Source organism: Anolis carolinensis, unplaced genomic scaffold (genome assembly GCF_035594765.1).
Source record: "Anolis carolinensis isolate JA03-04 unplaced genomic scaffold, rAnoCar3.1.pri scaffold_14, whole genome shotgun sequence".
Taxonomy (NCBI): Eukaryota; Metazoa; Chordata; class Lepidosauria; order Squamata; family Dactyloidae; genus Anolis; species Anolis carolinensis.
The window spans coordinates 6,992,392-7,005,305 of record NW_026943825.1 but is presented as its reverse complement, the minus strand read 5'-3'; the positions used below and the strand labels follow the sequence as shown (position 1 = coordinate 7,005,305).

The 12,914-nt window shown below is 44.3% G+C and overlaps 2 protein-coding genes across 3 annotated transcripts in view; one reads left to right on the top strand and one right to left on the bottom strand.

Annotated features, from left to right (window-relative positions):
* The window catches only part of LOC100567949 (sodium/calcium exchanger 3), a 52,647-nt gene extending 48,679 nt beyond the window's left edge, over window positions 1-3,968 (top strand). The window contains exon 8 of the mRNA XM_062965093.1: window positions 986-3,968. Coding sequence (XP_062821163.1) covers window positions 986-1,362 — 377 coding nt within the window. The 3' untranslated portion in view covers window positions 1,363-3,968. The remainder of the gene's footprint in view (window positions 1-985) is intronic.
* Window positions 3,969-5,838: 1,870 nt separating this feature from the next.
* The window catches only part of plcb3 (phospholipase C beta 3), a 66,021-nt gene continuing 58,945 nt past the window's right edge, over window positions 5,839-12,914 (bottom strand). For both annotated transcript variants that reach the window (XM_016998584.2, XM_008123424.3), the window contains exons 29-33: window positions 12,065-12,141; window positions 9,411-9,500; window positions 8,537-8,594; window positions 7,369-7,455; window positions 5,839-6,696 (exon numbers count right to left, since the gene is read on the bottom strand). In XM_016998584.2, the coding sequence (XP_016854073.2) occupies window positions 6,526-6,696; window positions 7,369-7,455; window positions 8,537-8,594; window positions 9,411-9,500; window positions 12,065-12,141 (483 nt within the window). In that variant the 3' untranslated portion in view covers window positions 5,839-6,525. The remainder of the gene's footprint in view (window positions 6,697-7,368; window positions 7,456-8,536; window positions 8,595-9,410; window positions 9,501-12,064; window positions 12,142-12,914) is intronic.

Sequence of the window (12,914 nt, the reverse complement as noted above, 5' to 3'; positions counted from 1 at the left end):
TATTATTATTATTGAGAGGCTGGGTGGCCATCTGTTGGGCTGAGTAGGTTGCTAGGAGACCAAGTGGACGGAGCTTAGCCTTCTAACTGGCAGCAATTGGATAAAAACAATTATTCCTCTCCCTCTAATTAGGACTTTATTTTTTTTTCTTTTTGTTGTATGAACGTAGAGGTGTGGATGAAAGGTTGTGCTGTCAATTTTTGAGGTTGTGGGGCGTTTAGTTTAGTTGTTTTGTCCGGTGCCGTGATTCCATTACCCTTTTATATATATAGACTAGCTGTGCCCGGCCACGCGTTGCTGTGGCGAAGTATGGTGGTATGGGAAATAAAGTACTGAGGATTTGGTGGTAGTTAAGGTAAAGGGTAAAGGTTTTCTCCTGACATTAAGTCCAGTTGTGTCCGACTGCACACTGAAGTGGATTATATGGCAGTGTGGAGTCAAGATAATCCAGTTCAAAGCAGATAATATAGGATTACAAATGGGTTATATAGCTGTGTGGAAGGGCCTTGAGTCTACACTGCCATATAATCCAGTTCAAATCTGATAATCTGTATCTTATAGGCAGTGGGGAAGAGGCCTAAGTGAGGCCTAACTCTGCCTGTCCCCTGGGCTGAGTGGGTTGCTAGGAGACCAAGTGGGCGGAGCTTAGCCTTCTAACTGCCAGCAATTGGATATAAACAATTATTCCTCCCTCTAATTAGGACTTTCTTTTCTTTTCTTTTTGTTGTATGAACGTAGAGGCATGGATGAGGGGTTGTGCTGCCAAGTTTAGTGTTTCTGGGATGTGTAATTTTGTTGTTTTGTCCTAGGCCGAAATTTCATTATTCTTTTATATATATAGATGTATTTAGGGAGATGTATGCTGTAATATAGACGTAAAGAGCGACCATAGTAACTTCTTAAAAGTGGGGAAGTAGAAGACTATAGGCCGTCTTACCTGAGTTGGCCTGTGTTTCCTCTTCAGTGTAATCCCTTTGTCTTGCAGATACCTTTGCCAGCAAAGTGGCTGCCATTCAAGACCAGCACGCGGACGCCTCCATCGGCAACGTGACGGGCAGCAACGCCGTCAACGTCTTCCTGGGCATCGGGGTGGCTTGGAGCATTGCCGCCGGCTACTGGGCCAGCCAGGGCAAGCCGTTCGTGGTGCAGCCGGGCACGCTGGCCTTCTCCGTCACCCTCTTTACCATCTTTGCCTTCGTCAGCATCGCCGTGCTCATGTACCGGCGCCGCCCGCCGGTTGGCGGAGAACTGGGTGGGCCCCGAACCCACAAGACCCTCGCCACCCTCCTCTTTGTGAGCCTCTGGCTGATCTACATCCTCCTGGCAGCCCTGGAAGCCTACTGCCACATCAAGGGCTTCTAAGCCACGGGGGTCCAGCTGGGGCTCGTTGGCTTCGAGGCTAGGCTGACTTGGAAGGAGATACCCTTCACCCCAACTCCATGGCTCCCTTCAACACGGGGACACTGTCTCTCCTGTTGACTTTGCCCAACAGTGACCTGTGGTTGGTGATGGCGGTGGCCAACAATGGGCTTATCCTGCAAGGCTCTGGGTTTAACTCTGGTTCTCCTCCTGCACTGGACCAAGGAGAGGGTCTTCCTTCTCCAGTTGGAGAAATTGAGCTGCTCCCGTCTCCTGGTTTCTTGACAAGGCTCTCCTTGCCTCTTGGGAGAACATCGGGTTTGGGGAACGTAGCGTCTTGAGACCATTGTGTTTGGGGAACACTAGTGTCTTGGAGACCATTGTGTTTGGGGAACACTAGTGTCTTGGAGATCACTGTGTTTGGGGAACCCTAGTGTCTTGGGAGACCATCGTGTTTGGGCAACACTCATGTCTTGGAGACCATCGTGTTTGGGGAACCCTAGTGTCTTAGAGACCATCGTGTTTGAGGAATACTCGTGTCTTGGAAACCATCATGTTTGGGGAACCCTAGTGTCTTGGAGACCATTGTATATGAGGAATACTTGTGTCTTGAAGACCATTGTGTTTGGGGAACCCTAGTGTCTTGGAGACCATTGTATTTGAGGAATACTCATGTCTTTAAGACCATCATGTTTGGGGAACCCTAGTGTCTTAGAGAGCATTGTATTTGAGTAATACTCGTGTCTTGGAGACCATAATGTTTGGGGAACCCTAGTGTCTTGGAGACCATTGTATTTGAGTAATACTCGTGTCTTGGAGACCATCATGTTTGGGGAACCCTAGTGTCTTGGAGACCATTGTATTTGAGGAATACTCGTGTCTTGGAGACCATCATGTTTGGGGAACCCTAGTGTCTTAGAGACCATTGTATCTGAGGAATACTCATGTCTTGAAGACCATTGTGTTTGGAGAACCCTAGTGTCTTGGAGACCATTGTATTTGAGGAATACTAGTGTCTTGAAGACCATTGTGTCTGGGGAACCCTAGTGTCTTGGAGAACACTGTATTTGAAGAATATTCATGTCTTGAAGACCATTGTGTTTGGGGAACCTTAGTGTCTTGGAGACCATTGTATTTGAGGAATACTCGTGTCTTGGAGACCATCATGTTTGGGGAACCCTAGTGTCTTAGAGACCATTGTATCTGAGGAATACTCATGTCTTGAAGACCATTGTGTTTGGAGAACCCTAGTGTCTTAGAGACCATTGTATTTGAGGAATACTAGTGTCTTGAAGACCATTGTGTTTGGGGAACCTAGTGTCTTGGAGACCATTGTATTTGAGGAATACTCGTGTCTTGAAGACCATAATGTTTGGGGAACCCTAGTGTCTTGGAGAACACTGTATTTGAAGAATATTCATGTCTTGAAGACCATTGTTTGGGGAACCCTAGTGTCTTGGAGACCATTGTGTTTGAGGAACACTCATGTCTTGCAGACCATTGTGTTTGGGGAACCCTAGTGTCTTAGAGACCCATCTTCTCCAGATCTAGGTGTGTGTGGGGACGGTTGCAAGAGACTCAAATAATAATAAGGCAGGCTACGGGTTATTTCTCCTCTGCTGATCTGGGTGAACAAGAAAATCTCAGACGGTGTGGAGAAAGAAAGTGACACCACTCCCCTCCGTAGCCAGCTCTTGCCACCTTCACAAATGTAGGATGGGTTCAATCATGCCAGGCCCATACAAACATCCAGCCCCCAGCTCTTTGTTCTCTGATCCAAGCTGAGGGCACTTCATACCCTGAAGGTTGGACACCTGAGCCATGTCCCTCGTTGACTAAACCTTTAGGTGCATTGAAGTGAGATTGGCGCTGTCCGTTCTCCTCCCGGCCAAATAACTCGATCACGGCTGGAGGAGACTGGTAGACAAAACCAAGAAGGAAGAAGAGTCCTGCTCTGCCAGTTTACCCTGTTCCAAGCACAGTCAAATCCCCACTTTTAGAAATCAAATAAATAAAAATCCAGAACAGCACAAAATCCAAAAGCAAAAAAAAATAACTGCTAGTCTTCCTCCCTTGGCCCTGTCCACATGGCACAACCCCCACATTCCCACACCGACTTCCTTTTTCTGTACAGAACCCAGATTTCTATTTAGTTGAATTTATTTTGCTTACGAGAAGAACATAAAATTTTATTTTATTTTTATTTAAGCAAGGGGGAGGGACCCCGGACCCCGATCCCACTGTCTGCCCTCGCCCTAAGTGTGGACTCCCTTCCCGTTCCCTCTGCCGTGGCCGCTGTGCACCGTGCTTCCTTCCTCCCAACCTCCTCAAAATGGGGGGCAAAACCCTGTCCCCCCGTTTGCATGGCGGCCCCCCGTTTCCTCCCCACACGACTGTCTGGTCTTGTGTGTTGCTACGTCACGTCACGCCGTGTTCACGCTTGCCCACCGTCTCTCGCCAGTGCCTGCTGGTTGCTCGCCCTTGCCGTCGTCTCCTTCCCCGACATGTGCCCTTTCTCTATGTCCTGCTGCCTGAACTATTTTGGATTTGTTTTGTGTTGTGTGTATTTGTGTTTCCTTTTTCTTAAAAAAAAAGTGATTGAAAAATTTGCTGGAGAAACCTGTGCAATTATTTTGGGGGACGGGGCGAGGGCGATGGCTAAAATCCTGGGTTTGACTGATGTCCATCCTCTCAAAGGGACACCATCTTGAAGAGAAAAGAGAGCTGGGCCAGGACTAAACAAAATAAAGTTCAACAGGGGAAATGAGTAGTACTACACACAGGGAGAAAAACATGAAATGCAGAGATATAGGATGAGTGGCACATTGCTTGAAAACAGTCCAATGGGAAAGGGATCTTGGGAGTCTTAGGAGAACAAAAGCTGAAGATGAGTCAACGGTGTGATACGGCAGCTTAAAAAGCCAATCTGATTCTAGGTAAAGGTAAAACTTTTCCCCTGACATTAAGTCCAGTCGTGTCCGACTCTGGGGGTTGGTGCTCATCTCTATTTCTAAGCCGAAGACCCGGCGTTGTCTATAGACACCTCCAAGGTCATGTGGCCAGCACGACTGCATGGAGTGCCATTACCTTCCCACCAGAGCAGTACCTATTGATCTACTCACATTTGCATGTTTTTGAACTGCTAGACACCTCCTAGGTCATGTAGCCAAAGGCATGACTGCATAGAGCGCCGTTACCTTCCTGCCGGAGCGGGACCTGTTAATCTACTCACATTTGCATGTTTTCGAACTGCTAGGTTGGCAGAAGCTGGAGCTAACAGCAAAAGTTCACCCCACTCCCCGGATTCGAACCGCTGACCTTTCGGTCTGCAAGTTCAGCAGCTCAGCGGTTTAATCCGTTACGCCACTGGGGCTCCATACATAACCATAGGTAAAGGTAAAGGTTTCCTCCTGACATTAAGTCCAGTTGTGTCCAACTCTGGGGGTTGGTGCTCATCTCCATTTCCAAGCCAAAGAGCTGGCATTGTCCGTAGACACCTCCTAGGTCATGTGGCCGGCATGACTGCATGGAGCGCTGTTACCTTCCTGCCAGACCTATTAATCTACTCACATTTGCATGTTTTTGAACTACTAGGTTGGCAGAAGCTGGAGCTAACAGCAGAAGTTCACCCCACTCCCCAGATTCGAACAGCTGAGCTTTCAGTCTGCAAGTTCAGCAGCTTAGCGATTTAATCCATTGCGCCACCGGGGCTCCATACATAACCATAGGTAAAGGTAAAGGTTTTCTCCTGACATTAAGTATGGTCGTGTCCGACTAGGGTTGGTGCTCATCTCTATTTCTAAGCCAAAGAGCTGGCATTGTCCGTAGACAACTCCTAGGTCATGTGGCTGGCATGACTGCATGGAGTGCTGTCCGACTCTGGGGTTGGTGCTCATCTCTATTTCTAAGCCGAAGACCCGGCGTTGTCTATAGACACCTCCAAGGTCATGTGGCCGGCACGACTGCATGGAGCTCCGTTACCTTCCCGCCGGAGCGGTCCCTATTGATCTACTCACATTTGCATGTTTTCGAACTACTAGGTTGGCAGAAGCTGGAGATAACTACGGGAGCTCACCCCTCTCCGCAGATTCCTATTACTATCTTCTCATGTATGGTTACTAACAGCAGGTGCTCACTCCGCTCCCTGGATTCGAACCTGCGACCTTTCGGTGTGCAAGTTCAGCAGCTCAGCGGTTTAATCCGCTGCGCCACTGAGGGCTCCATACATGGCCATACAGCCTGGAAAACTCACAGCAACCCAGTGGTTCCGGCCATGAAAGCTTTTGACAACACATTAAGACGACCTTAAGAAGATGATAAGAGATGATCAACGGTGAAATATGGGAGTTTGGCAAAGTACACAAATGACAAAGGTTCATATAAACATAAACAAAAAAATACAGCAACGGAGCATCCAGTGTGCCATAAATCCCAGCTGCTTTTCCCGCTTGTGAACCACTACCAAGAAGTAAAAGGAGGTAACTGTATTATGAGTTTATTATTTTTAAAAAAAAGAAAATAAAAAGGGGGAAAAATTACATCCAGAGCAAAAGAGAGACCAGATTGTCACTTGGCCATAATGCCACAATGGGAGACCAATGGCTGTCCCTCCGTCCCCAAAAGCATGATTTTGAGCACTTCCTTCCCCACAGATTGCCCTCCGGCGCATGCAGCTCTCCGCAGGGCGATCCTATGCGTAGCGAGAGAGAGATGGACTAAAGCAATTCTACATAGGCTCCGTTTCTGTTCATTACATTCCAACCAGGGAGTGGTTAACTATAGTCAACATAACGCTTTTGGTTCCCTCGCCCTCTCGGCATGGGAGAAGAATTGGGGAGAAAGTGTCTGTTGGCAACAGTGCATTAAAAGGCTCTCCCTACGAAATACAACTCCCTTTTCAGTACCCCAGAACACAGGTGAGCACGGCGTATGCGTTTGTACACATGGCCAATCTTTTCCTAGCCTCGAGAAGTCATAAAAAGACAATAATTACAGTTAGTTAATTAAAAAAATTAGTTTTAAAAAAATAAAACATTTGTTCTTTTTTTAAAAGAAAGCAAAACAAAAGCCAAGTGCTTTTAGTGTGGTTTTTCCCCCCCGCTCCCACTGAAGGAGATGCATGGAAGAAGATATTCAAGACTCCACAACCTGCTCTGTGACCACGTTTCAAAGGACCGTGAACTCTTCCTCTTCGGTGGGCGCAGGGCTGGCGCCGGAGCCGGGCGGTGGGTGACCGTTGCTGACCCCGCCATCAAGCTCTTCCTGTAGGTAGCGGCCGATTTCCTGGCGCAGGGCAAGCGCCTCCAGGTCACACTCTCCTTCTAGCTGGGCCAACAACTGAAACAAGGGAGGAGATGACACGCAAGAAGCACAAAGGTTGGCATATAGTTTCAGCAAATACGTTTCAAGACATCTATACCAGTGGTTCTCAACCTGTGGGTCCCCAGGTGTTTTGGCCCACAACTCCCAGAAATCCCAGCTAGTTTACCAGCCGTTAGGATTTCTGGGAGTTGTATTTAAAAATACAAAACAGGATACTTAACAGTGGGGAACCTTCCCAAAATGTTTTGGCTCCTCTTCTGCTTCACCCATTAGTACAGAATTAATTTTTTTTTCCGTGTCAGGAGCAACTTGAGTCGCTTCTGGAGTGAGAGAATTGGCCGTCTGCAAGGATGTTGCCCAGGGGACGCCTGGATGTTTTGATGTTTTACTATCCTTGTGGGAGGCTTCCCTCATGTCCCCGCATGGAGCTGAAGCTGATAGAGGGAGCTCATCCACACTCTCCCCGGGTGGGATTCGAACCTGGCAGCTTTCAGGTCAGCAAGCCAACCTTCAAGTCACTTAGTCCACTATGTCATCTGGGGGCTCCAGTACAGAAATGAGGGAGCTGGAGTCCAAAACATCTCATGAGTCAAAGGCACCTCGCCCTTTGCAGCCCCCCCTCCCCCCCCCGGCTCCAATTCCCTTTAGACAGGCCAGGATGCCCCCAGACACTTCTGTGGCACTCACCCGTGGCTCTTCCTCGTCAATCAGCTGCAGGATCCCCTGGTGACCTCCCAGCAGCTTCTCCTGACGCCGTTTCTGAGCCTCCTCAAGCTTTGAAACAGAAAGAAGGATCTATTGAGGGGTGCAAGGAGAAGCATCCCGACTATGCTGGCTTTTGTACTAGATCACACGTCGGACACTTCCCAAGAGTCTAGGACTATGTGATGTATGTGTAGATCTGAGTAGGGTGGCCTTTTGCAGCTGACAGGTGATTTTGTCAGCGCTGATTTTTTTTTAAGTGCTGGCCAAGGTCGTTAGGCATTGCACCTAGTGTGCCAATCACCTCTGGGACCACCTTTAGGTAAAGGATTTCCCCTGACATCAACTCCCAGTCTCGTCCGACTCTGGGGGTTGGTGCTCATCTCCATTTCTAAGCCAAAGAGCCAGCGTTGTCTGTAGATACCTCCAAGGTCATGTGGCCACTGGCATGACTGCATGGAGCGCCGTTAACTTCTCCCTATTGATCTACTCACATTTGCATGTTTTTGAACTGCTAGGTTGGCAGAAGCTGAGGCTTACTCCGCTCCCTGAGACCTTTCGATCTACAAGTTCAGCATCTCAGCGCTTTAACACGCTGCTTTATTGGCTTATGATTATTATTGTTATTATTGTTGTTGTACCCTTCCCAGTCCCACCAAATATGTAGTATACATTGTAATAGAAATAATAATAATAATAATAATAATAGTTTCATTTTTATACCCCGCCCCATCTCCCCAAGGGGACTCGGGGCGGCTTACATGGGGCCAGGGCCAGGCAACAAACAATATAAAACTCAACAGTTGAAAACAACTCAAAAACAGATAAAATCACATATACCAATAAACAATAAACATACTTTGGTAAAAACCTGGGTTGGCTCCTAAAAGAGGAGTGGGCCAGAAAAGTGCAAATAGTGCACGATGCAAATTAGAAGAGAGGTAAGTACCAGGGACTATTATCCCATTAAAGTGCTGGAGAAGGCGACCCTAGAGACAACGTATGGCTAAGGAGTAAAATTACTATAAAGTAAAATAAACAACAGGGCGATCCCAAACTAAGGAAATCAGTCGCCAAAAGCCTGTTGAAAGAGCCAGGTTTTCAGGCTCTTCCGGAAAATAAGGAGGGTAGGAAGAAAGAAATGGACACTCACCCTCCGGATGGAGTTAACGGATTCAGTGATGTGCCTCCTGTTTATTTCGGTCAGCTCCCTGTGGGTGAAATAAAGGTAAGCAGAAAGCCTATTTCTATGTAACCTGACCACCCACCACAGGGACTCTGGCATAAAGGATTTACTAGGTTGCTGTGAGTTTTTTGAACCTCTGCATCACACTGTTGACTCATGTTCTGCTTGTGGACTACTGAGACATCTCAACGCTATATCTGTGCTGACGATCTGCCATCACCGCCCAAGCAGGGAGCTTTGAAATGGTTGAACAGAAGTCTCGAACACATTAAAAGGATTTAGTTCTCAAGATGGCTTACGGAGGAGTCTCAAAGAGCCACCAATAAAGGGTTCGGGGTTGCATTCAGGCCATTGGCTGCACTTTCTCCGGGTCAGCTTTAAAACACGGGGTGGGGAAGATGTGGCTCTTTAGATATTGAAGGACTCCACCTCCCAGCAGCCACAGCCATCAGTCAGTGGTGAGCAACATTGGGAGTTGTAGTTCCACACTATTCAGAGGCCAGAGGCAGCATCCACTTCTGCCTGGTTCCAGGGCTCTGCCGAGTCGGAGAGCAATGCCTCTTGACTTAATTCTTGGCATTGAGAAGCCCTGCCAAGTAACTCTGTGAACTTGGTAGCTACTTTTTGCACACTGTGTCTTTTTAAAAAGTTATTTATTATTTATTTACAGTAATACTGTAAATAAAAATAAATACTGTAAATAATAAAACTAAAACTGCCTGGCTTTAATCTTTTTAGGTTTTTTTAGTAGTGGTAGATATATATGTGTCTTTCATTTCAGGGGTGGCCAGCCTAGAAAACATCGTTAACAAAGAAAATCAGCCGCTTGACTTCAACTCACACATCCTTTTTGTTCCTCTCCCGGGACTTGGCTTCGGTGATGCTGTTGTGCCGCTTCCGATCCAGGATTTTCTGGAGTTCTTTCTTCTCTCTGAGCGGAGAGGGTGGGAAATAGCTCAATAGCAGAGCACACACGTTCGGCATGCAAAAGGGCTCCGTTCGCAGCATTTTCAGGTAGCCCGAGTAAGGCTCTTATGCTGCCAAGGAGATGGCAAGGATTCCTCCCGGCGTCTTTTTCAAAACATCAATCACTTCCAATTTACACAAATTTTTGCCAACAAGTATTTTTCATCAGATATACCGTATATACTCCAATATAAGCCGACCGGAATATAAGCTGAGGCACCCAATTTTACCACAAAAAAACTGGGAAAACACTGACTCCAGTATAAGCCGATGGTGGTAAATTTCAGAAATAAAAATAGATACCAATAAAATTACATTAATTGAGGCATCAGTAGGTTAAATGTTTTTGAATATGTACATAAAGCTCAAATTTAAGACTGTCCAACTCTGATCAAATCATTATTCTCATCATCTTCAATGTAAATGTGCTTATGTATCCTTTTAATAATAATAGAGTAAAATAATACATGTAATAATAATAATAATAAATACAGTAAAATAATACATGTAATAATAAATACAGTAAAATAATAAATGCAATAATAATAATAACAAGATCAGAGTGAAATAATAAATGTATTAATAATAATAATAGAGTAAAATAAATGTAATAGTAGCAACAATAATAGAGAAAAATAATAAATGTAATAATACCAATAAATAAGAGAGAAAAATAATAAATGTACAATATATTCTCAAGTATAAGCTGACCCAAATATAAGCCAACCAGGACCCACAGCCAAGTATAAGCCAAGGGGGGCTTTTTCAGTCTTAAAAAAGGGCTGAAAAACTAGGCTTATACTCGAGTACAGTAGAGTCTCACTTATCCAAGCTAAACGGGCCGGCAGAAGCTTGGATAAGCGAATATCTTGGATAATAAGGAGGGATTGAGGAAAAGCCTATTAAACATCAAATTAGGTTGATTTTACAAATTAAGCACCAAAACATCATGTTATACAACAAATTTTACAGAAAAAGTAGTTCAATACACAGTAATGCTATGTAGTAATTACTGTATCTATGAATTTAGCACCAAAATATCATGATGTATTGAAAACACTGACTACAAAAATGTGTTGGATAATCCAGAACATTGGATAAGCGAGTGTTGGATAAGTGAGACTCTACTGTAATAATAAATAGAGGAAAATAATCAATGCAATAATAATAACAAGATCAGAGTTAAATAATAAATGTATTATTATTAATAATAATAAAAATAGAGTAAAATAAATGTAATAGTAGCAACAATAATAGAGATAAATAATAAATGTAATAATACCAATCATAAGAGAGAAAAATAATAAATGTACCATATATTCTTGAGTATAAGCTGATCCAAATATAAGCCAACCAGGACCCACACCCGAGTAATAAGCCGAGGGGGGCTTTTTCAGTCTTTAAAAAAGGGCTGAAAAACTAGGCTTATACTCAAGTATATACAGTAATTTTAGTTCATTCTTATAGAGTTGTTTTTGTGCTGAATTCTGATCTGTGTAAATTGTAGGGGTGATATGGAAACTGGATGTAAATAATAACAATAATAACAACATCTTTATTTTTGTACCCGCCTCCATCTCACCGCTAACATGGGGCCAAGCCCAAATTTCACAATAAAATCGGATAAAATACATTCAGAACAAAAACAAGCATCATCAACATTAAAATTGCACATTTTAAACCACCATTTAAAACAACACCACCACTGAATCAAATCACACCAAATTTGTCCTCAAAAGACATAGTCATCCAATCAATGTCTTTCAATAAAAAAACTAGAAAAATAAATTCCAAATAACAGAAAACTCCAAATTGCTTACCAACTTGAATAGTACTGAATAACCTTACAGTTTCATTGCCAGGCTGCTTCCTAACCAGAGGGATCCTCCATTGGCCACCTTGAATAGCACTGAACAGCCTTGCAGCTTCAAAGCCAGGCTGCTTCCTAACCAGAGGGATCCTCCATTGGCCATCTTGAATAGCACTGACCAGAGGGATCCTAACCATCAGACTATGCCACAACAATGCGTGGCTGGGCACAGCTAGTGTAATAATAAATATATTCAATTTTATCATACTTATTATATTTATTTACTGTGTTGTTATAAATGTTTTATTTAACTTACTATATGGTGTGTAATCCTGTTTTATCAAGCCTTTTTGTCTGGTTTGGTACCGTGATATGGCCTAAGGCCCAATCAATAAATTTACTACAGATCTGTGTTTATTTTTTTCTCCATCACGTGTAGTTTTTGTGATGCGGCTAATCAAACAATGAATGCATTTACACACCGATATCAATTAGATTCTATTGATATCTGTGCATAAATGATTTAATTATTCGACTAGCCTCATCACAAAAACCACACGTGATCAAGAAAAAAAATGAACACGGATCTGAAATCAGCACAGAAAACTCAGAAAGAATGGCCTAAAATTGTATCTGGTGAAAAATACTTGGCTCTTGTTGCACGAATATGATACAAAATGCGCAGACTTTAGCGAACTCTGGCACATGACAGTACTCACTTCTCGTTTGTCTCCTTCAGCTTCTTGAGTTGGGCTGCCTGGCACTCGCGGGCAATGTCTCTCAAGCGTTGCTGGGCCTGAAGAGAAGGAACAGCAATTAGGACAGGAATTAGACATCCTTCAAAAGTAGGATCCAGAGAGTTTTGCTGGACACTGGTTCCTTTGTGGAGATAGCCTCCAGGGCGGAACCTGATGAGAGATTACATCTTGCCTTGAAAATGTGTGTTTTGGCCAAGTCTATAATATTGGGGGAGGGAAACAATGCATATGTCTCAGAAACAGACACTGACATACAGTCAGCCCTTCATTTTTGCGGGTTTCACATTTGCAGTTTTGATTATTCATGAGTTTCAAGCAATACTGAGATTCAAAGTGGCATATCTATAAAAATAAAAATGCAATGGCCATTTGTGGGGACCTCATATCTCCCAAACTACTTCACCGATTGCTACGAAATTTGGAAAGAACATAGCATTCAAACTGACAAGTGTTTTAAGGCAGTGTGGTCCAACTTGTGACCCACCAATTCATTTCTGTTGGCCCTTGCCCTTCCTACTGGAAAAATATTTTAATTTAACATTTGGACTGTGGTGGAGGCTCCTTCTTTGGAGGCTTTTAAGCAGAGGCTGGATGGCCATCTGTCGGGGGTGCTTTGAATGCGATTTCCTGCTTCTTGGTGGGGGGTTGGACTGGATGGCCCATGAGGTCTCTTCCAACCCTATTATTTTATGATTCTATGGAAAAAATTCATTTACCTTCCTTACTGCTTTAAGTTTTTAAGAAACGTTTTCTTTCTGCAATGTCTCTGGCCCTCACATTCCTATACTAAAGTTTGATTGGCCCTCAGGTA